This window comes from Ylistrum balloti, unplaced genomic scaffold (genome assembly GCF_031769215.1).
Source record: "Ylistrum balloti isolate Yb309-2 unplaced genomic scaffold, AGI_CSIRO_Ybal_v1 Utg371716, whole genome shotgun sequence".
Lineage (NCBI taxonomy): Eukaryota > Metazoa > Mollusca > Bivalvia > Pectinida > Pectinidae > Ylistrum > Ylistrum balloti.
The window spans coordinates 101,547-125,141 of NW_026782864.1; the positions used below are offsets into that span (position 1 = coordinate 101,547).

The 23,595-nt window shown below is 35.5% G+C and overlaps 2 protein-coding genes across 3 annotated transcripts in view; one reads left to right on the forward strand and one right to left on the reverse strand.

Moving 5' to 3' along the window:
* Positions 1-955: 955 nt before the first annotated feature.
* On the forward strand, positions 956-14,026 carry LOC132563428 (ubiquitin-conjugating enzyme E2 N-like). The gene is made up of 5 exons (XM_060228188.1): positions 956-1,060; positions 4,506-4,607; positions 5,058-5,202; positions 8,985-9,125; positions 10,544-14,026. The coding sequence occupies exons 1-5, from the start codon at positions 1,031-1,033 to the stop codon at positions 10,591-10,593; spliced, it is 468 nt and encodes a 155-aa protein (XP_060084171.1). The 5' UTR covers positions 956-1,030; the 3' UTR covers positions 10,594-14,026.
* Positions 14,027-17,020: 2,994 nt separating this feature from the next.
* The window catches only part of LOC132563425 (5-aminolevulinate synthase, erythroid-specific, mitochondrial-like), a 47,784-nt gene continuing 41,209 nt past the window's right edge, over positions 17,021-23,595 (reverse strand). For both annotated transcript variants that reach the window (XM_060228184.1, XM_060228185.1), the window contains exons 11-13: positions 22,013-22,152; positions 20,967-21,095; positions 17,021-20,753 (exon numbers count right to left, since the gene is read on the reverse strand). In XM_060228184.1, coding sequence (XP_060084167.1) covers positions 20,412-20,753; positions 20,967-21,095; positions 22,013-22,152 — 611 coding nt within the window. In that variant the 3' untranslated portion in view covers positions 17,021-20,411. The remainder of the gene's footprint in view (positions 20,754-20,966; positions 21,096-22,012; positions 22,153-23,595) is intronic.

Consider the following 23,595-nt stretch of genomic DNA (forward strand, 5'->3'; position numbering starts at 1 on the left):
TGCCTTCATCGTGGTGTTTGGTGAGGTAAGTCATTTTCAACTTTGAGGATACCCAATCTCAAAATGATACTGTTCATTGGGCGATAAACAAAATCAGAGTGAAACTACTATTAAGTATAACACTATATATATAAAATATTGATGACATGTTGATTGGTGTGTTTTGGTCTATCATACACCACTTCTCATTTTCACAGGCACGATATCTACTTTCACTTGTTGGTTTATCCAGTTTGGTCAATTTATTCGCTTTTTCTTGACTGCTTCAATGTTGAGAGGTAGTAATAGTAAATGTAGATTGATACATAAATGAACGAACAAATAAACAAATAAATATGCTTTTTATTTTTGTTGATGTGATATTATTTCACATCAAAGTTTCCATTTATCAAAACCATTCACCAGAATTCAATATTTCTATTGTATGCACTGAAGAATTCTTTTAATATTCGTGTTATTTCATTTCATTTCCGAATTTATTTATAAAAATTAAACAGTACCACTATATATCTATATTCAGATATAAAGGTTGAATTCAGTGTCTAGTGAACTATATAAAAATAACTTAAAATAATGTCACATAATCACTCTTGTTATGACATCATACACAACCTATCTAGACAACTGATTAAGCACCATGAAGATTAGAAATGAAAGTGCTAATGCTTAATTCAACGCGTTATCTGAAGTTATTTTAAAAGTATATATGATATATAGTTTGATCAGTCTCGAATAAGCACTATTGGTTGAAAAAAGACCATGTGCTCAAGGAATTGATTTTTGATGCATTTAAACGCTGTGTATGATATGAAAAACACATTATTTAGGGATGGGATATGGAGATGAAAAAGAAAAAAAATTTGATATGAATTCAAGGGTAAACGTCGAACCCCTTCACATTTGTACGAAACTAAAGCAAGGCGATTTCGCCAGCTTTACATTGTGAGCCTCCATTTTGGATTTTGAAACATCTCGCACTTTCGATACAAGATCTGAGGAAAAATTGTAAAACTGTTCAAATACTAACCAAATGGCAGCACTTCCAAGACGTATTATAAAGGTGAATATTCCATGCTGAATTTGTAGATATTTGTTCCATTGTTGATATAAATTTACCGTCTGTGAATTCCTCTTTTGACAGTATTATGTCTATCTTCCGTTGTCAATTGTGACTTTTTCGTGGGAAAATAAGGTACATAAACAGTTAAATGCGTACGTGGTACTGAAAATATTTATATATAATACATGCTTCCAACTGTCTTATTTATACATCAGTGAAATATTTCATTAAAAACCGTTCTTTTGATAGTTGTATTTACCATTTTTTTTACAAAGTCGCAAATATTTAATCACATGGGCTTGTCTAAATGAGATAAAATTAATCTATTGAATATATATAATCAGGGGTCAGAAATTCTGGATAGCCTATATGAGTATTCAGGAAGTCCATTTCCCCAATTATAGTCAATAGATATCAACTCATCAAGACAAAACCTTTACAAAACAGACTTGACTGTATTGTGAATTACTCATGATATTGGATTTAGGGATCATCTATTTCGAAGGGTTCAGATTATAATATCTGTCTGTGATTTTATCTTTGTCTTAGTCACAGATGATCATAATAATTCCTTCCTATATAAAAACTCCAAATCTGATAGTGATCCCTGTAAGGGGCGGCATTCAGGCAATATTTCCAATAGTTCACATCAGCACAATAGTTATAAATAAATCATTTATCATCCGTGGAATATCTCTAGACTGGCCGTAAAACTATAATTGCGGCCAATGTTGTGAGAATTAATGAACTGTTAAGTGGTAGGTTTACACTAAAACTGATGAGTCTGGAAAAAATCTACATAGTGGCGACAATTATAAAATCTTCTGGAAAGTAAGTATCGAAAGTTGTTGGGGAAAATGAGTGGAAATACTTGGCTTAGAACATTTTATTGCTTTGATACATATGCAAGTTAGTAGAAAAATGTTTAACCTTTCTATCAATGTATGATTTATAACTGCCTTGCTGTTGTAAACTATAGAAAACGTTGCGTGAATGCTGACCCTTGTGGGGGCTGCTAGAATTTGGCATTTTTTTATAAGGAGGAATTCAGGGCAATAAAATTGGCAGACAGATATGACCCTTCAGACAATGGATCCTCAGTCTCCAGATTTTTCTAATCCATCCCACTTTTTAAGGCAGGCTTTATAATATGAGAGATATAGTTCTGCAGAAAATGGTCTAGCTATGTCTGATTTACCAAAGAGTCATGTATTTGTACATTTTGAGGTAACACAAGCTATGACCGATGACCGAAAAATCTGCAAACCAAAGATGTTGGCATTATCAGGGTTTTCCATAAGAGCCGGTCGCCTGCCAATTTGACCGGCTACTTTGGTCATTTGGCCGCCTACACCAATCCAGTTCCGTAATAATGTTCCGTACACGACTACATGTACACGGCAGGTCCGCCTCCTACTTTCACTACACAGCCTACTACTAAAAAAATTATGGAAAACCCTATTATGCCAGATGTATCGGTCTTGAACAAAAACAAATGCGGAGGTGTTAAGTGGGGATCAGTTATATGAAAACTCTTAATGCAATATAAAAGCATTTTTTGTTTGTCCCCTTTCTCTTTTACACAAAAAAACCACCCTCACACCCTCCCTGTCATATGTGAACACATATCCTCCCTTTCATATATTATACAGATATCAACAAGGTTGCAACCAAAAACGTTTAAATTTAACACACTGAGAAAGGTAGGAAGTAATGAATTGCCCAAGCAATATCTGAATTCCATTGTAAAGTGATATTTTTAAAATGATAAAATTGTTAACTAATGTCATATTTTGTTATTATGCCACTTTTTCAAATTTTTGGAGACAAAGGGAATGTAATATTATTTAGTTGTTCAATCAACATATCATCCTGTACATTTTCACTCTATTCCTTCAAATAACTTGTTAGATGTATTTCTTGCTTTCTCTATACCCATGGAACATTAAAGAGATAATCTATCTTTTGTACCTTTAATATTGAAACAATACCTTTACTTTAATGCTCATTTATTCTCTTTATCTCATCAGACTTACAATTATTGTGTTGCCTGCAGAGCTGGCACTTAGGGATCACACTGCCCATCTTCATGCACCGGCAGCAGTGACATCCGTACAAAAATTTTCCGGACATTTTCGGTTATGCTTTGAATTATTAAAATAAAGTTTAGTATATGGCATTTTGTTGGAAGGATACAGATTAAGTTTGATTTCCGGCTGTCTGTGACCGTTCTTGGCAGAGTAATGCCTCTTTGAACTTAGAAAATTCTCTGGGAATATTGTTTTGGGTTATACTTTGAGTTATAGAAATGAAATTTGGTAAATGGCTTCTTGTTGGAAGGGTACAGATTAATTTTATTCCTGGCTGTCTGTAACCCTTCTTGGCAGAGTTATGCCCCTTTAATCTTAGAAAATTCTTTGGTAATATTGTTTTCTGGACTTTCTTTGGTTATGCTTTGAGTTATAGAAATGAAATTGGTATATGGCTTCTTGTTTAAAGGGTACAGATTAGTTCTGACATCCAGTTGGATTTCTGGGTGACCGTGACACTTCATGCAGATGACACCTACAGTTCCAAGGAACTCTTGTATTCTTATAAATTACAGTTTTAACTATACTTAAAAAGTGGGTTGGGATAGGATGTGGACGTTTCACCAAAAGCAAATTGGACAAAGTGCGAAATCTTAGGACAACCTTAGGCTTGGAATGTATTGCTGTCTGCATATATTTTATGCAAAACGTTTCTCCATTGTGAAATTTTGCTTTGTCAGCAAACTGGTGTACAGTTATTATAATGAATATGATAATACACTCAAGGTATCTTTTTGCTTCTTAAGTTATCAAAATCACTGTTATCAGATTCATGCTTCGTTTTCATGATTGTGTAATTTAGGATCTATCTGGCAATCACTTGCATTGTGTGATACATTTACACAAATGGTTTATTGTGACTAAATGCTTAAGTGTGAAATAGCTGTTCTTAGGCAGATACGCTGCCAAATACAACGAGGCCAAGCAGTTGGGTTAGTCTCACCATTTTATTGTTATCACTGTTCGTTTGGTTACATATCCAAGTATTGTGAAAAAGTGTAGAAGTTGGCAAAGATTTACATATCAAAATACATATAAATATTGTTTGAACAACATAAGCTAGTTCTTAGAAAAACATACACCTTTAGAATAAAGTCTTATTTAACTGTCTTTGTGAACAGGTTCTTAGTTAAACATAAACCTTTAAACTAAAGTCGTATTTAACTGTCTTTGTGAACAAGTCTGACTGCTTTCATATTTTGGTATATGAATTGGCATGGAGCTCTGAACACTCCACTATTGACCATATGTGTGGTGTAGGTTAATGTTCATAATTGCGTTGTTTGTTTGTTTCAGGAAACTTTGAGGTTAAAGTACATATGTGTGTTCATCATTGCATTGTTTGTTTGTTTTAGGAAACCCAGCGGTTAATGGTGGAACCAGTACCTGGGATTGTTGCTTGTGCTGATGAGGCGAATGCACGACATTTCCATGTAACTGTCAAAGGTCCAAAAGAGGTATGGTTACTCAAGCATACAACAGTTCAGAGTTCATAAAGGTTACTTCAGCTAGTCTCTGATGTCTTTTTGTTTTCAATTTGATATATATATGTGAAAAGATCATTTTAAGACTCCACAGAATTACAATATCTACCATTCATTGTACCATTGGAGTCTGGGATTTTGTTGTTAGGCCCGAAAATGTTAGTAATGATATTAACAGCATTTGCCATGTAAATATTTTTTATACTGACATATATTCAGAATGCTACTTAATTAGTCTTCTATATTATTATATTTAGTTATATATGGGTAATTGTGAATACTACTAAGTGTGTAGTAATTATATGTTATTGGTAAGTAAGGTCTAAAGGTATCTTGTTTAAAATTTCTAATTTTGTTTTATGAAGTATATTTTACTTTTAAAGGAATGAATATGTAAACTTCTGTTGTTGCTTTCCTTTGCAGTCACCATATGAAAACGGAGTGTTTAATTTGGAGCTGTTTTTACCTGAAGAATATCCTATGTCAGCCCCTAAAGTTCGATTTGTGACAAAAATTTATCACCCAAATATAGATAAACTGGGACGAATATGCCTTGATATCCTAAAAGGTATGTGAAAAAACTAAAACCATGGTCTGAAAATGGATCATGGTAAATACTTATATTTAAACGTTTAGAATATATGATTAAGTGTGAAGTCTTGTTGACTGATTTTGGATATACAGTGGCACTTCAACAAACGAACCATGGAAGGGACATGAATATTTTGCCAGTTTAGAGAGGGTTCAGTTTGTAGAAGTGAAGCAAGTTGACTAGTCCAGACTTAGATAGATTTGAAACCATTCTGTTCTGTACATTTCATTAACATTATGTTTGCTTTCAGCATTTACACTGCACATGTCGAACTGAATACAGAAAAAAAAACTTGATAGAATAAAAAAATCTCAGTAAAGTGAAAAGTGATACTAGTATACTAAATGGGACGTCAACTTCAGTCCAAAATAAATCTGTGCGTTGTCCGGACAATCTAGGAAGTAGTGTAGCATGACATATGGCCCAATGTAACCATGGTCGGATGGTCAGCAACAGTACTGAAATGATAATATTCAATTACCCACGATTTGGATGCAATACTGCCTCTTTCTAACTCTGCATCACTACTTATTTTCACTTTAACTGTTGCTGTTTCTTGCTTTGGTGAAACGATGGACTCGTGCGAAAACAACCTTTTCAGACAGTTGGTTAAGGAAGCCATCTAGATATGCCACAACGGATCATTACTTAATAGGGACAAGGGGGGGGGGGGCACAGTCTCTCGCACATCTATGACCAAGTGTTAAACAAAGCGTAGCCGATTTGACTACAATAAATTCTTAACATGTGGTGTATTATTTGGTCTATGATCTGTTTGCCATCTCATCACACTATTTTCGACCTTAGTGTACATAGGATTATAGTGCAGCCTTAAATGTTGGTCAATTCCACACCATCTCACATATTATGTAAGTCAGTGCTCTTACGCTCCACATTCGTCGTTTATCTGATGGTGGTGACAATGTAGTCATTGAAACATTACACCCTATTCCTCTACTGGTTGTGTAACTTCCGTTCTATACCTAGGTAGGACCAGGATATGAGATCAGTCCAGTGTAATTATACCTGGGTAGGACCATTCCAGTGTAATTATATTTAGGTAGGACCTGGATATGAGATCAGTCCAGTGTAATTATACCTGGGTAGGACCAGTCCAGTGTAATTATACCTAGGTAGGACCAGGGTATGAGATCAGTCCAGTGTAATTATACCTAGGTAGGACCAGTCCAGTGTTATTATACCTAGGTAGGACCAGTCCTGTGTAATTATACCTGGGTAGGACCAGTCCAGTGTAATTATATTCAGGTAGGACCTGGATATGAGATCAGTCCAGTGTAATTATACCTAGGTAGGACCAGGGTATGAGATCAGTCCAGTGTAATTATACCTAGGTAGGACCAGGGTATGAGATCAGTCCAGTGTTATTATACCTAGGTAGGACCAGGATATGAGATCAATCCAGTGTAATTATACCTAGGTAGGACCAGGGTATGTGATCAATCCAGTGTAATTATACCTAGGTAGGACCAGGGTATGAGATCAGTCCAGTGTAATTATATCTAGGTAGGACCTGGATATGAGATCAGTCCAGTGTAATTATACCTAGGTAGGACCAGGGTATGTGATAAATCCAGTGTAATTATACCTAGGTAGGACCAAGGTATGGGATCAGTCCAGTGTAATTATACCTAGGTAGGACCAGTCCAGTGTAATTATACCTAGGTAGGACCAGGGTATGAGATCAGTCCAGTGTAATTATACCTAGGTAGGACCAGTCCAGTGTTATTATACCTAGGTAGGACCAGTCCAGTGTAATTATACCTAGGTAGGACTAGGGTATGAGATCAGTCCAGTGTAATTATATATCTAGGTAGGACCTGGATATGAGATCAGTCCAGTGTTATTATACCTAGGTAGGACCAGGGTATGAGATCAGTCCAGTGTAATTATATCTAGGTAGGACCTGGATATCAGATCAGTCCAGTGTAATTATACCTAGGTAGGACCTGGATATTAGATCAGTCCAGTGTAATTATACCTAGGTAGGACCTGGATATTAGATCATTCCAGTGTAATTATACCTAGGTAGGACCAGGGTATGAGATCAGTCCAGTGTAATTATACCCAGGAAGGACCAGTCCAGTGTAATTATACCTAGGTAGGACCAGTCCTGTGTTATTATACCTAGGTAGGACCAGTCCAGTGTAATTATACCTGGGTAGGACCAGTCCAGTGTAATTATACCTAGGTAGGACCAGGGTATGAGATCAGTCCAGTGTAATTATACCTGGGTAGGACCAGTCCAGTGTAATTATATTTATGTAGGACCAGTCCAGTGTAATTATACCTAGGTAGGACCAGTCCAGTGTTATTATACCTAGGTAGGACCAGTCCAGTTTAATTATACCTGGGTAGGACCAGTCCAGTGTTATTATACCTAGGTAGGACCAGTCCAGTGTAATTATACCTAGGTAGGACCAGTCCTGTGTTATTATACCTAGGTAGGACCAGTCCAGTGTAATTATACCTAGGTAGGACCAGGGTATGAGACCAGTCCAGTGTTATTATACCTAGGTAGGACCAGTCCAGTGTAGTTATACCTAGGTAGGACCAGTCCTGTGTTATTATACCTAGGTAGGACCAGTCCAGTGTAATTATATCTAGGTAGGACCTGGATATCAGATCAGTCCAGTGTAATTATACCTAGGTAGGACCTGGATATTAGATCAGTCCAGTGTAATTATACCTAGGTAGGACCTGGATATTAGATCATTCCAGTGTAATTATACCTAGGTAGGACCAGGGTATGAGATCAGTCCAGTGTAATTATACCCAGGAAGGACCAGTCCAGTGTAATTATACCTAGGTAGGACCAGTCCTGTGTTATTATACCTAGGTAGGACCAGTCCAGTGTAATTATACCTGGGTAGGACCAGTCCAGTGTAATTATACCTAGGTAGGACCAGGGTATGAGATCAGTCCAGTGTAATTATACCTGGGTAGGACCAGTCCAGTGTAATTATATTTAGGTAGGACCAGTCCAGTGTAATTATACCTAGGTAGGACCAGTCCAGTGTTATTATACCTAGGTAGACCAGTCCAGTTTAATTATACCTGGGTAGGACCAGTCCAGTGTTATTATACCTAGGTAGGACCAGTCCAGTGTAATTATACCTAGGTAGGACCAGTCCTGTGTTATTATACCTAGGTAGGACCAGTCCAGTGTAATTATACCTAGGTAGGACCAGGGTATGAGACCAGTCCAGTGTTATTATACCTAGGTAGGACCAGTCCAGTGTAGTTATACCTAGGTAGGACCAGTCCTGTGTTATTATACCTAGGTAGGACCAGTCCAGTGTAATTATACCTAGGTAGGACCAGTCCTGTGTTATTATACCTAGGTAGGACCAGTCCAGTGTAATTATACCTAGGTAGGACCAGTCCTGTGTTATTATACCTAGGTAGGACCAGTCCAGTGTAATTATACCTAGGTAGGACAAGGGTATGAGATCATTTCAGTACCACATAACCAACGTATGGGATCTTATTTTTATTCTACTTTGGCAGACAAATTATCACACCATAAAATTCAAATGCAATACAGTTTGTATTTATCCTCTTTTTGATCTTGCCTTTGATAAGTAGAATTGAATTTATGTCAAAGCATGAAAACTTAACTAAGTTTTGTTTTGTTTTTTAATTCCTTCATAATGTGATCTACAATCAAAGACAACTAAGACGTTGTCTCTCCCCCACTCCATTAGGAGTTTTATTTAATATTTGTTTTATGTTTTAAGATAAATGGAGTCCAGCTTTACAAATCCGAACTGTTTTGCTGTCCATCCAAGCCCTTCTAAGTGCTCCAAATCCAGATGACCCCCTAGAAAATGATGTAGCTGAAGCATGGAAGACAGATGAGGCAAGCGCTATAGAAACAGGTACAACTGTAGTGATGTATATATCTCTGTTTAACTATACATAACTACCATTACAGGGACATGTGATAAGGATTGTGCAGATACCCCCAACCTTTCTTGATTTCCCAACAACAATAGTTAGTAGTACTGGTCACTGAGAACAAAATTTTCATGTCTGTAGTGCTGATAGCAGAAAATTAGAATCTACTAACAGTCACCCCTATGTGCATCCAGCTACATCAACGTTTTGGGCAGATGTGGGCCTAAAGTTTATTTGATTCTTGGAAGTTGTCATCAACTTTCACTAAGCTAATCAGCCTGCTTATGTCTGCTTACTTCTTTACCAAGGTAATTGGGACCAATTGTACTATTTTTTTTTATCATTGTTTCTTTTTTTTCTGGAATGGTACGTGACAGTGTTTGGTGCAAATTGCCCATACCTCTGTATGTATGTCTTACTCTAAGGTTAACCATTGACAACTCCTTATTGTAAGGTATACTGAAGGTTACTGAGGTCAGAAACATTTTTAAAAATTGTTGACTGGAAATTATTAGTTACACCCCTAAAACCTTAAGTCTAAATTGAAAAGAAAATATTATTTAAGGTGTTGGATGTACGTTTGTTGTATCATTTGTATATAGGTTTTAATGAATCATATAATACAGTTGAAACTCGTTATCTCGAAATTCAAGGGACCATGGAAAATATTTAGACTTTTCGAAATTTATACTCAAACAAAGTGTATAAATAAGGTTGATGATATCAGTTTCTTGGCATTGATTATGGTTGAACAAAGTAGGGCTACGATAGCACGCAAACAGCATAGTTTAATCTGATATTTGAAATGGCAGTTAGTAAGCAAATTTATTTGTGCTTTCTCCTGTTATTTCATCCAAACAACAAAACATGTAATAACAACTTCAATCAAATACAATCAAACAAAATCAAAATTTACTTTTGATTTGCTACAAACGACGTATGAAGCTACAGATTAGATTTAATATGACTTTACTATGAATAAATAAATATATGAAAAAAAAAACTAGAAGGTTTTTAACCTGTTACAGAAAACATTCTAATCTGTGTATGTATTGACCAATTTCGTCAGGAGACGTGTCAGTGTTTTGACAAAAATTAATTTTGTAACAAGGAATGATCTTCCACTTGATTTTCAATTGAAGGGACTGAAAAATCGCCTCAACTTGACCAAAATTTCGACTCAATGAAATTTGAGTCATCCCATCTAAAATTACAAAGATATTGGAAAAAACTGGGACTTGAAAATATCACTTTTACTCAAATAGAATTTTGACTTTAATGATTTTGAGACGAAATTCAACTTTATGTAAATATATTTCTATTTGTGGTTTAAGGGAAACATTTTCTTTTAGATGATATTCACGCATAATATAAAGAGAGTGTTCATTTTTCTTTACAGCTAAATCCTGGACATGTAAATATGCAACTGGGAAGAACATTAAGAACTGATGGATGTTTGATGTGTTATTGTATGAGGGTGTGGAGGAGAAACTGCCTCGAGGATCAACTCCTCACTATTGGGCAGTTACCATGGGAGGCCACAAGCATGCAATTCATTTGGGAAAACAGTGATAACTCGCCATATCATTTTTGTACATCGGCACTGCTGGAGGATACAAGTTAAAAGTGTCGAGGGTAACAAGTTTTAAGCATACTAACACAAGTATAATTAGGAGGTGTTGCTGATATAGGGGTGAGGGAGGGATCTAATGCTTTCCTACATGTACAGGGCACGTGCATGGTTATGAATTTTTGTGTGAACACATGTTTATGGATATTTTCAGTACATAACCAGTAAACTATACGAGTCACTGAAGTATGTCTACAGCCAATTGAAAACATGGATGCAAGTGGGTCTGTTAAGTACATGTGCGAAAATGAAAAAAAAAGTCAGGCAAATGTTAAAAAAAAGTCAGGCAAATGTTAAAAAAAAGTCAGGCAAATGAAGGTATTATTGTTCTGTTGCAGTAAAGTTATTATAGTTTTCTGTCAAATATTGTGTTTGTTATAAGTTTCTAAAGAGAAATAAATCACTTCACTCTCTCCAACTTATCAATCTGTTATCATAAATTCAATTTGTAACTGACATTAACTGGAGATGTCGAAACAAAATTTAAAATATTTTACATTAGAAAGTCTAGATCACAGATTCTGTTTTTATTCAGTAGGACATTCAGTTGACCATTCAGCTATTTCGAAGGTCAAATCATTAATCTGTAGGGTCAACACAATGTCCTTCCAAACCAAAGATTTTAAGACTGATTTTTGGGAATGAAATAAGATTATTGCATGTCCCAGTCATTGTCTTCTGGATGTTTGGAGTCTTCATTACTTTATATAAAATTCAAACATCTCACAGATATCTGTTACTGATATTATTAGTCGATACAGTTACGTGCGAGTTACTATGTCTTACTAATTGAAAGTCTTAAAAAACAAATTAATATGAATAGAATGTAACCTACCCAGTTTCAATGTGTAACATCTGTTTGATATGAGTGAGTGTATGTAAATACCATTGATGTTTTAAGAATGAAAGTGTACCTGTCAAGCTTGAAGACATTTTTAACATGTATTACATTGATACACCCAAAACACTAACTTCAGGACTCTGACATGAGAATTATGTTTTATGTGGCTTAGTGTATGTTTCTTAACCTTTTAGAGTGTATGATTTACCTGCTTAGACACATTAATTTCCAATGAGAACAGCACAAAAATACGGTGTAATTGGTTTACTTTATCATATTCAAATTTTGGTATCAAAACTGGGAGTACCTTATTGTAACTATGTGAGGTAACTAGAAAAATTAGACTTTGATGAAAAAAACCTGTTAAATGATATATAACTTTTGATGTATGACAATGGAAAAACCTATGGATGATTTTTTTTACAGAGCATTGGTTTTTTATAAGATAAAATAGCCCAGTACACTTGTTTTACTCACTATCATCTGTAGTAGAGAGTACTAGTATTTGAGTAATTTATCAGCTTATGAAAGATGTAGTAATTTTTTGAGAAAAAGGGTAGAATTTTTTTTATACATGATGGATGATATGATTTGAAAATTTGTTCCGTGGAGGTCGTTTTGGAAATTTGTTCCTTGGAGGTCGTTTTGGAAATTTGTTCCTTGGAGGTCGTTTTGGAAATTTGTTCCTTGGAGGTCGTAGAAACTTAATATAACAGATGAAGCATGAATTGCTTCAAATGTAGTGACGTATTAACATTAACATTCAGGTATAAGATTTGTTTGTATTTAATTTACTGATCATTTGTAGGACATTTGTGTCATAATAATACGGTTATTTATGATTTTCTTCTACATGTTTTTAATGTGTAATGGTGCCAAGGAATACAATAGTGCTAATTGATAATAAACAATGTGTCTGTAATTCAGAAGGGCAGACAATATGGACTATATGTGTATCAGAAATCAAAATGATACATAATAATTTTGAAAATCTAAATATAGATTTAAAGGAGATTATACGGTCAGAAATTCTCTCATTTGTATGAAGTCTGAATAGTCAATTGTTTCAATGACCAAAACTAACCCTAATTATGTGTTGCAGCAGTGATGTCACAAACAATGTTATTGAATCATCTTTGTTTTAATAGTAGTTTTAGCTCGTATGAATTAATATGAGGCTAGCTGAATAGTTTTTTTGAAATTTGTAGCAGTTAATCTGATGTATGTCAAAGGGAGGTAAACAAGAGATAGTCTCAGTTGCTAGATTTATCTCCCTTAAGAAAAATCAGCACCAGTTCTCAAATGTTGGAGGATGTGTCATATTAGGGTCCATTTTAAAAAGTTTTGTTTTGAAGTTCTCAGAAGTCATCTTTCAAATCAGCTTTCTGTTTATAATGCTATAACATACAAAGCTTGCTGATTTGAAGCTGCAGAATTTAGACAGAACTTTATAAAAATATGTGTGTATCCAGTCATAAAAAAAAAGTTTTATGAAAGAATGAACAAATTACACTTTAAACATGTGTTGAGTAAATGGTTTAAAAAATGTGCAAGTATAATTTTGAATAACATTAATGTTATAATCGTATCAAATTACATTGATACAACATTGATAGTACATGTATACGTTACCTGTTAGAGTGACCACTCTGAAGACGGATCTCATACTGTTATCCTGTGTAGAATCAGTTAACACTGAAGAAGGTTCTATGATCAGTATGCTACTGGAATTGGTGGTCAATGACTGTTGGTTGTACTGTCCGTTGACCTCAGGATGACGGACATATCTAGATTTTTGTTTGTTGATAATATGGTATTGGATTCTACAGCAACTCCATTCATCACGCCTTCACTCAGTCTTTAAACAAATTACGTCCCGCAAAAACTGAAACTGGTTTTGTATACATTATTATTAAAAAGTTTTATAATGAGAGTTGGCATGCATTTCCAGCTATTAATAGACTGGAGTAGGTAGCCTTATATTGTATATTGTACGGAGGAAGACTCAATCTTCGTCAGTTATGGAGTACAGGTTCACTGTGAAGATTATGTAAATGTCTTGTGTGGTGTCACAAATATGGAGGTATTTAGAGATTCACTGTAATAATTGTATTATGTTTGAGATACTAGATTTTGAGGTTACATGTTTTGTGCATATCTTTGTTTTTCTCCTTAGTTTTGATAGTTGCCATCCACAAGCATTTCTGGTTTTGATTTTTTTGTGATATAATGATCAGTCATTACATGCCTCTTACTGAATTTGATGTTTCTTACACAATCATTCTCATGTCAGGTTCTAGATGGAGTTAGCACTTAGTATTTATTCTGTCAATTTTCTTCGGGGCAATGACATTCGACTATTATGTAATACATGCATATGTGAGAGACTGAATTAAAACTTGGAAAAGTAACCTTCATCTTTGTTTTGTATCCTTTAAGTTTTGATAACTTGTCGTGAAAAGTAACCTTCATCTTTGTTTTGTATCCTCTAAATTTTTTAACTTGTCAAAGACAAAGATCATCCAGCATCTGTTTGTCTATGAGTTTTTACTGTAGGAATTCTTGTTAGATAATAAAGAAACAGGACCATTAGTGTCTTATCTTGAAACATAATATGGACCAATAGGGCAAGAAGTCACCAGGATAGTCATGTTACTCTCACTCTGGGTAGGTATATCAACACTTCTCTCAAGAAAGATTTCCCAAGGGAGTGATGGATGGTGTCCCCTGTCACCATGGTGATGTCACAACAGTATTTCAAAGACATTACAATTAGTAATGTTGAATCTTCAATGTTGATTATTAAGAAAATAACATTAATGTAAAGATACCCAAAAGGAAAAAGAGAAAATCATTCATTTACCCCTTTGAAGATGAGATTAATGGAAGTTTTCACCCCATTTGGAGGTGAGATAGTGGAAAGTGATTAAGTTAGCAAACACAAGGCTTGCCAAGGATTGAGATTGCTACAGTTTTACACTGGCAAGTAGGGCATATAGATCTTCATTGGGTTTAACCAGAAGTTTCAATAAACCGAATTCATGAATAGTGACACAGACATTAGAAATTATTACATTAACAAGAGATCCCAGAGGGATCTTGGCACCTACCATTTGAGGATCTGTTTTCAGTTCTTGAAGATTTTTTTTTGTTTGTTACAGGTGTTGTAAATGTTCATGAACTGGTCTTCATTGAATGTACTCAATGATGGCACAAGATATTTTTATTAAGCACCTATTAGCAAATATCATTTGAAAAAGATCCCAAAGTATTATTAGATAGCAGTCAGTTACAGGTGGATAATGGACAATATGCTTGTGCTGTATTACTATCGACATCCAAGATGGCTGCCTGTGGGCCAACTTGATTTCAAATCAGTCCAAAAAAGGTACAATGCACAACTAGGGACCAAGGGAAACCAACATCTATGAAATATCAGAAGGATCCATCCTGGACTTCCTCAGATATAGCAGTAACGAGATTTTACTCTCAAAATCCAAGATGGCTGCCTGTCAGCCCGCTTGATTTCGGATCAGTCCAAAAAAGTATAATGCACAACTTGGAACCAAAGGGAACCTGTATATGAAATTTGAGAAAGATCGATCCAGTACTTTCCAAGAAATAGCAGTAACAAACTTTTACATTCAAAATCCAAGATGGCCACCTGTCTGCCATCTTGAATTCGAATTAGTCCAAAAAAAGGTACAATGCACAACTAGGGACCAAGGGGAACCTGCATATGAAATTTGAGAAAGATCCATCCAGTACTTTCCAAGAAATAGCAGTAACAAACTTTTACATCCAAAATACAAGATGGCCACCTGTCGGCCATCTTGAATTCGAATCAGTCCAAAAAAGGTACAATGCACAACTAGGGACTAAGGGGAAACTGCATATGAAATTTGAGAAAGATCCATCCAGTACTTTCCAAGAAATAGCAGTAACAAACTTTTACTTCCAAAATCCAAGATGGTTGCCTGTCGGCCATCTTGAATTCGAATCAGTCCAAAAAAGGTACAGTGCACAACTAGGGACCAAAAGGAAACTGCATATGAAATTTGAGGAAGATCCATCCAGTACTTACTCAGAAATAGCGGTAACAAACCTTTACTTCCAAAATCCAAGATGGCCACCTGTCGGCCATCTTGAATTCGAATCAGTCCACAAAAGGTACAGTGCACAACTAGGGACCAAGGGGAAACTGCATATGAAATTTGAGAGAGATCCATCCAGTACTTTCCCAGAAATAGCGGTAACAAACTTTTACTTCCAAAATCCAAGATGGCCACCTGTCGGCCATCTTGAATGCGAATCAGTTCAAAAAAGGTACAATGCACAACTAGGGACCAAGGGGAACCTGCATATGAAATTTGAGAAAGATCCATCCAGTACTTTTCCAGAAATAGCGGTAACAAGAATTGTTTACGGACGGACGGACGACGGACAACGGACGCAGGGCGATTTGAATAACCCACCATCTATTTGAATAGATAGTGGGCTAAAAATGTATACAATTACTACAGTGAGAAATACACCCTTCAACAACACAATTTCTTTCTTCCTTGGTATTTGTGCAACAGCAAGAGTTTCTAGTTGTTTCTCTTGTATATATTTATCATGCAGCTGTTGTCATTTCCCAGTGGAAGAAGTTAAATTTTGTACTCTGCATGTATTCAATGTCCGAAAATGATAAAAGCATAGATAGTTTTCATTTTAGAAATAAGGATGGCCCTCCTAACCTTATCTTGCTTTCTGGCTGGCCTTCAACAAAGCCTTTTGATGCTTGTATTCATATCTGTAGGTCCATCCAGATTTATGCTTGAAATGATGCATTGAAAATGTGGAAGAACCGTTTTCCTGCATAAACAAAAACCGCCGTTCCGTAATTCATGATTATTCAGGAGAAAGTTTTTGTTTCAAAGTTATTCCTTTTCATTCCAGAGAAATGGTATAATACTGGGACTCCTGACCTTACAATAGGTCAAGGTTCTCTATTTGAACAAACTTGATGGTCACCTTCATCCATGTTTGTTTCTGGCCAAATATTAAAAGATGTCTTTAAAAGACTGTATCCAAGTGATCAGTGAGATATTGAAAGAGGGTTCAGATCTTTTCTTGTAACTATCCTTTTTGAAAGAATTTGTGAACAGCATAACTAACAAAAACCCAGTTCAATCTTACTTCATTTCAGAACTAGGAAAAGTATTGGAAGTGATCAAGAGTCCCCAAACATTTGATTTTAGTCCTGTTATGATCTGTTGTGAATGTCCATGTACAGTCCGGTGATGAAAAATCCCTAGAAGGTCACTGTAACCTGATAGCTTATAATAGACGCCATCCTCTGCCCAATTCTGGTCACATGGTCTCACATAAATTTAATTTGAGAGAACACCAAAACAACGATATTTTCATCTTGGTCATTTTATTTGTATCAAAAATGCACTTTTAACAGTGATATTTTATTGTGTAATTAAAGTATTGCATAATTTCCTGGAATCTAGATTGTAACTGATAAAATATAAACCACATAAGAATTGAACTATAACTCATTCATTTAGCAGCTGATAAGCACCTTACATTGCAAATGATATAATTGATGTTTAATTCATGTAAGGCCCATACTTGCGGTGTTTATCCGACACACCTTTAGGTAGGAATATGATGTGTTGCTTTTATATCTACCTGTCTTAAATGTTTTCTTTACTCAACTGAATAAATCTATAACTCAAGAAACAGTTGTTCAGGAACAAAATGACCAAGACAAACAGGTCAAAATTATTGATTTGTTTATAATTGGTTTATAATTTGATTATCAGAGAAAAAAAATATCCATCATAAAAATATTGTCAACATTTTAATGTTGATTTCTCAGAACCCCCCTGACAATACCACTTAATGATTACCATAATACAATTGCTGTATAAATCATTTAAACTTTTTTTATAATTTTCTCTCGGCATTTTTTTCTCAAAACAAAAATTCTGAAAAACACCAGAAAAATTTCACAAATAGTAGCCAAAAACCTTAATCTTCAACAAAGTAGCATTAACAAAAGTATTTGTTAGAGGCTTAATACTATCTATATGATATATGTATATATGTAGATATTGTCTACAATGTTATGAAGTAGAACTATACAGCAAGTATAATGTATTAAGTAATATATAGCCCTCATGGTAACTGAAATATTGAAATAGTATGATACCACACTGTCGTCTCATTTCTGTTGTGTTTGCCGTCTTTGCTGAGAAAATTTTTAAAAATTTGACTGTACTGCAATTGAATATTGAATGCCTATAACACAAAGTTTAACAAGGTGGTCTCTAGATATTCTTTACATTATATAAGATATCGGCCAATCACACTGGCAGGATGTAGGATGGATGTACTAAATAACCAAGGCTATGGGAGTGGCAGAAGCCTTAGGTGATTTGACAAGTAACTTCGACAACACAGAATGAGGTACCTACATTAAGACAATACAAAATGTGAAACATAACTTAATGACATCACCGTAACCAGCTTTAGGACAAAATAATGAGAGTTCTGCTTAAAATATGAAAAATTCTAACACTAAGATCAGGGTAACAAGTAACATCCCTACACATCTAACAGTAAAACATGTTTTCACACTAATTATACCAGTTAACATATTTACAGACTTGTATCATGCTTTATATACATACTACGTACTTTGAACATGTTTCATCCCTCTAACTTGTGTCAACATTAAACAGGTAGATAGGATTCTAGGAACAAGGCTTGTATTGGCTTAACCTGCTGCCCAATTCCCATACAATCAAATAAATTTCATTAGTGAGAAGGCTTGTGACTTGTATCATATTATCATGTATTAAATACTGACAGGCAACATACCCGGTATACTATACAGGTATGTGTTAAGGCTTTGAATTTGTGCCAGCATGTAACAAAGGTATTATACAGGTACATCTTACAGCTCTAAATTCTTTCCAGCATGCTGTAAATATATTACACAAGTTTATAGATCACTATACACAAGTATAATTAAGTATCATATACTACAAAGAGGAATATTACTGGAGTACACAACAAAAATAAAAGGCATTTATTAATCGGGAACAGCAACTAAATGTATGCATCAGTCTAAAATTGTAACAGCTGGTACTGAAATATGCGGCACGAAAAGAAACTATCATAACAACATGGCTGGAAAAACCCAACCAAGTAAAACATAAAAATTCTTGTTACGTATTCTGTTAAAAGTATTTTAATAATTTCAATAAATTTGATGAAGCACTGATTAAGCTCAATTATAAAAAGCTAATAACTAAAACAATACCACTAAAACTGCATAAAGCATGAACATAAAATGTGTGGCAGGTTTTTTGGCCAGTTTTTTTCATAGATTGAACGGCAAATTTTTGCCAAATTTCAAAGGAGAAAAGCTACTCTATATTTCCTGCTCTTCCACAGTAAAAATATGGCTGACATTAGGAATTCCTATTGAAGCACCAAATGGTGAGATAAACCACCATTCATTAACACACTAAAGATTTGTGACTGCTGATTGGTTAAAAACAATTCTATTGTGTACTTGTAATGTTTCCCATATTATTTAGAAATTACTGGTATATTTTACCCCTAACAATGTATAACAATGCATTCATACAGGAGAGTCCTTGAAAACTAAGGACACAAATCTTAAATTTTACAAATTTAGAGGGTTTTGTACCCTCATTCATAGCTAATGGGGAACAATGTTGTTTTAAATTTGAAATAAGGGAAAAGTATGTTGTGGAAACATAATATTGTTATCTAAATCTATTTCCTTTTCAATATGATAAAGTAGTGTTGCTTCTGTTTAACTGAGCTGTTCAGTACAATCTGCTGATTCAGATAAGTGTAGTTAAAAGGTTTGGGAAGGGACAGAATCCTAAGCGTAACAGTTTGGAGTGAAAATATGGGAGAGTCTCAAGAAAATAGGGGTGGACAGGTAAGGTATCTGCAGACTCTTTCACATGTATCAGTAAGACATGGATGAGTGTATGTGAAGGTGATGCCCCTACAATCAGTAATACGTTGGTCTGAAACAAAGCTATATATGCTGCAGTGAAACAGTCAGAAAGCAGGTCATGGACTGACGAAGAAGAACAGTGGATCACTGAAAACTAATACAAAAAATACATCTCTCTTTAAAAATAGAATTCTGAAATATCAAATGTAAAATAAACATCTACTTAACAGTGGTATGTGTACGATTCACACTAGACCTATCACAACTATTGCTTTGTATTATGACACACTTAAATCTCTATGACGATGAGAGATTCTCATGGCTGTGATGGAGAAAAAACATGGCTAAGAGCTACTGTTTACAGCTTCTAATAAACAGTTAATATTTGTTTTAGCATGATTTTGTGATCAAATACTGAAGAAAATTCCAACATATTTCATTATGTTACAAGGAACAGAGGTGGATGAACATTCAATTTTTTAAATGGTGTTTGAAATCTATTACTTAAGTAAAAACTATGAAAATTGATTCCCAATAGAATTATACAAAGCACTCCTAGCACCAACACTTAAATCAACAGTATGATTGATGTCCGAGGTAGGCCTAGTGGATCAGCAGTGATCGTCACATAAACTTATTTATCATCTCAGGTGTGCTTTTCTATTATTACTAAAATGATTAAATAATCTATAGAACTACCAATAACTAAGTATTCTTTGTAAATTGCCAGGAAAAAAACTTTTATTTGTAGGAAGGAGAACAGAGCACATCTTGTAGCACTTGAAAAGTTTATGATCCAATTATGCACAGGCCAGAGACACTTGAAGTGAGGCGTAGGTACAGTTGGATCTATTACAGATCTTCTCGCGGGCAGATAATGCTTCAAATTTCAGAGGCTTATGGCAGAATTCACATTCATCAGGACATGCTTGAGTGAAGAGGTCAAGGCCATTATCCTCCCACACCTGGACAAGAGCGTTGACCAAGCTGTCAAGCATTTCTTTTGTATGGTGTGGAGTTGGGGCGATGCGGAGACGTTCCATGCCATGCTCTACAGTGGGGTAGTTGATAGCCTGAACATAGATATTGTGAAGGCTTAGGAGATCATTGGACAGTTTAGTACACAAGGCAGCATCTCCAACCTGTAAGAAAAACAACAATATTATTAACATTGTACAAGAATATAAAAAAGTATGAAACAGTATTAAATAAGTATAATTCTTGACTGATTTGATAAAAGATTGAAGTCTAGTTCTATTTATAAATAATACATTTATTTGCTCACTTAATATCATTTAACTTTCAGATAAAATTGAGTAGGACGAAGATGTGAGTGTTAAGTAAGTTTTACATACATGTACAGGTATGATGTGACTTGGACAATGTAAAGCTGGAATGCCCTTTTCCTTCATTTTTTCTCTCAGATATTGCACTTTTTGTTGATGGACATGCCTAAGCTGTCTTCCCTCGTCACTACGGAGAATCTGAAAAAGGAAAAACAGATCTTTCATCAGTCTCCTTGGTTTCTACATATGAAAAACCTTTCTTGAAAGATTTTGCTGGACACAACGAAGAATTAGTATTGATAATGCCATTATTTATTTAGGTCCTAATTTTTTTTTTTTTTGGGGGGGGGACATATCAGAATCTATTTTCCAATTGATATTGTAATGCCACAAAACCAGTCTAACAGATATCAAGTTTTTGTGTCTTTCTACATAAAAACGCTGGAGTCAGTAACTGTAAAGCTACCCTATGCAGTCATAGTAAAATACTTGATCTTTGAACTTTCAGGTTTAGATATTTCAAAATCACTTTATATGTTGATTACATATCAAAAGCAACAATAAATTGTGAATTTTATTCAATGTGACAAGCATTTTTAAACAATTAAAACTGAGTTTGAATTTAAGAAAAAATATCTTTAACAAAAAAACCTATTGTATATGAAATATAGCTTTATGAAGTTAATAATACATTTTACACTGTACATGAAACAGTAGAAATTATTTTGTTGGACTGTAAATCACATTTAAAATCCAGTAATTCAGTTCTGATGTAACACCATGAAACCCAACACATACTGTGAATGATTTCAAATTATCACACCCAGACCTACATAGATATAAAGCAGGAGGGATGGAGTATAGTGTATCCTTCTGGAGTACAACACATTTAAAACATACCATTTCTTATACTTTTTTCTTCCTTGCAATAATCCAACATTTTTGTCCTATTTTTAGCTGGTATAATAAGAATTTGAGCTGCATTGGTGTAGAATGAAAATTTATGAAGTTATAAAACACATACAAAAATAAAAATGACGAAAATAAGTTGGGTTTTTTTTCTTTTTAATTAAATTACTTTAAAAGGCTTCCCTAGCAACAACAGTAGTTTATACCTTGACCGATGCTAGGGACCCAGCCAGTGTGGTAGGTGGTAGAGAGGTGGTGAATATGAACCCTGAGGCATAGCTCCGTATCATGTCGATTGTATTAGCCGATGCAGCAATGTATCCCCCGACATTTCCGAAGGCTTTCCCTGCGTGTGAAATATCATAGCATGATTTGTAAAAGCTACAGAAGGTTCTCTATAGTCTGACATAATACATTTGATAAATACTTTAGTCTCATCAAAAACTCTATCATAAAACGTTTTTCTTGCTCAGATCCAATTTTTGGTAAAGGTTAGACATCATATATTCTCTACAATGCAGACTTTTCTCCATACCAGCCCAACTGTCCTAACAGTGTCCGCTCTAGACAGCATATTTAACTCCATATCAGCCCCAGTGTCCACTCTAGACAGCATATTTATCTCCTTATCAGCCCCACTGTCCCAACAGTGTCTGCTCTTGACAGCATATTTATCTCCAACAACCCCCACTGTCCTAACAGTGTCCGTTCTAGACAGCATATATATCTCCATATCAGCCTTACTATCCTAACAGTGTCCACTTTAGACAGCATATTCATCTCCATACCAGCCCAACTGTCCTAACAGTGTCCGCTCTAGACAGCATATTCATCTCCATACCAGCCCCACTGTCCTAACAGTGTCCGCTCTAGACAACATATTCATCTCCATACCAGCCCAACTGTCCTAACAGTGTCCGCTCTAGACAGCATATTCATCTCCATACCAGCCCCACTGTCCTAACAGTGTCCGCTCTAGACAACATATTCATCTCCATACCAGCCCAACTGTCCTAACAGTGTCCGCTCTAGACAGCATATTCATCTCCATACCAGCCCCACTGTCCTAACAGTGTCTGCTCTAGACAACATATTCATCTCCATACCAGCCCCACTGTCCTAACAGTGTCCACTCTAGACAGCATATTTATCTAGCCCCACTGTCCTAGCAGTGTCCACTCTAGACAGCATATTCATCTCCATACCAGCCCCACTGTCCCAACAGTGTCCGCTCTAGATAGCATATTTATCTCCTTATCAGCCCCACTGTCCCAACAGTGTCTGCTCTAGACAGCATATTTATCTCCTTATCAGCCCCACTGTCCTAACAGTGTCCACTCTAGACAGCATATTTATCTCCATACCACCCCCACTGTCCTAACAGTGTCCACTCTAGACAGTATATTCATCTCCATATCAGCCTTACTGTCCCAACAGTGTCCACTCTAGACAGCATATTTATCTCCATACCAGCCCCACTGTCCTAACAGTGTCCGCTCTAGACAGCCTATTTATCTCCATACCAGCCCAACTGTCCTAACAGTGTCCACTCTAGACAGCATATTCATCTCCATACCAGCCCCACTGTCCTAACAGTGTCCACTCTAGACAGCATATTCATCTCCATACCAGCCCCACTGTCCCAACAGTGTCCACTCTAGACAGCATATTTATCTCCTTATCAGCCCCACTGTCCCAACAGTGTCCACTCTAGACAGCATATTTATCTCCTTATCAGCCCCACTGTCCTAACAGTGTCCACTCTAGACAGCATATTTATCTCCATACC

Excerpts from the sequence above, each read along its gene's own strand:
- LOC132563428 (XM_060228188.1), top strand. The coding sequence starts at position 1,031 with ATGGCAGCACTTCCAAGACGTATTATAAAG. Across the intron at positions 4,608-5,057 it reads CTGTCAAAGGTCCAAAAGAG|TCACCATATGAAAACGGAGT; the intron begins GTATGGTTACTC and ends TTTCCTTTGCAG. Across the intron at positions 9,126-10,543 it reads GGCAAGCGCTATAGAAACAG|CTAAATCCTGGACATGTAAA; the intron begins GTACAACTGTAG and ends TTTTCTTTACAG.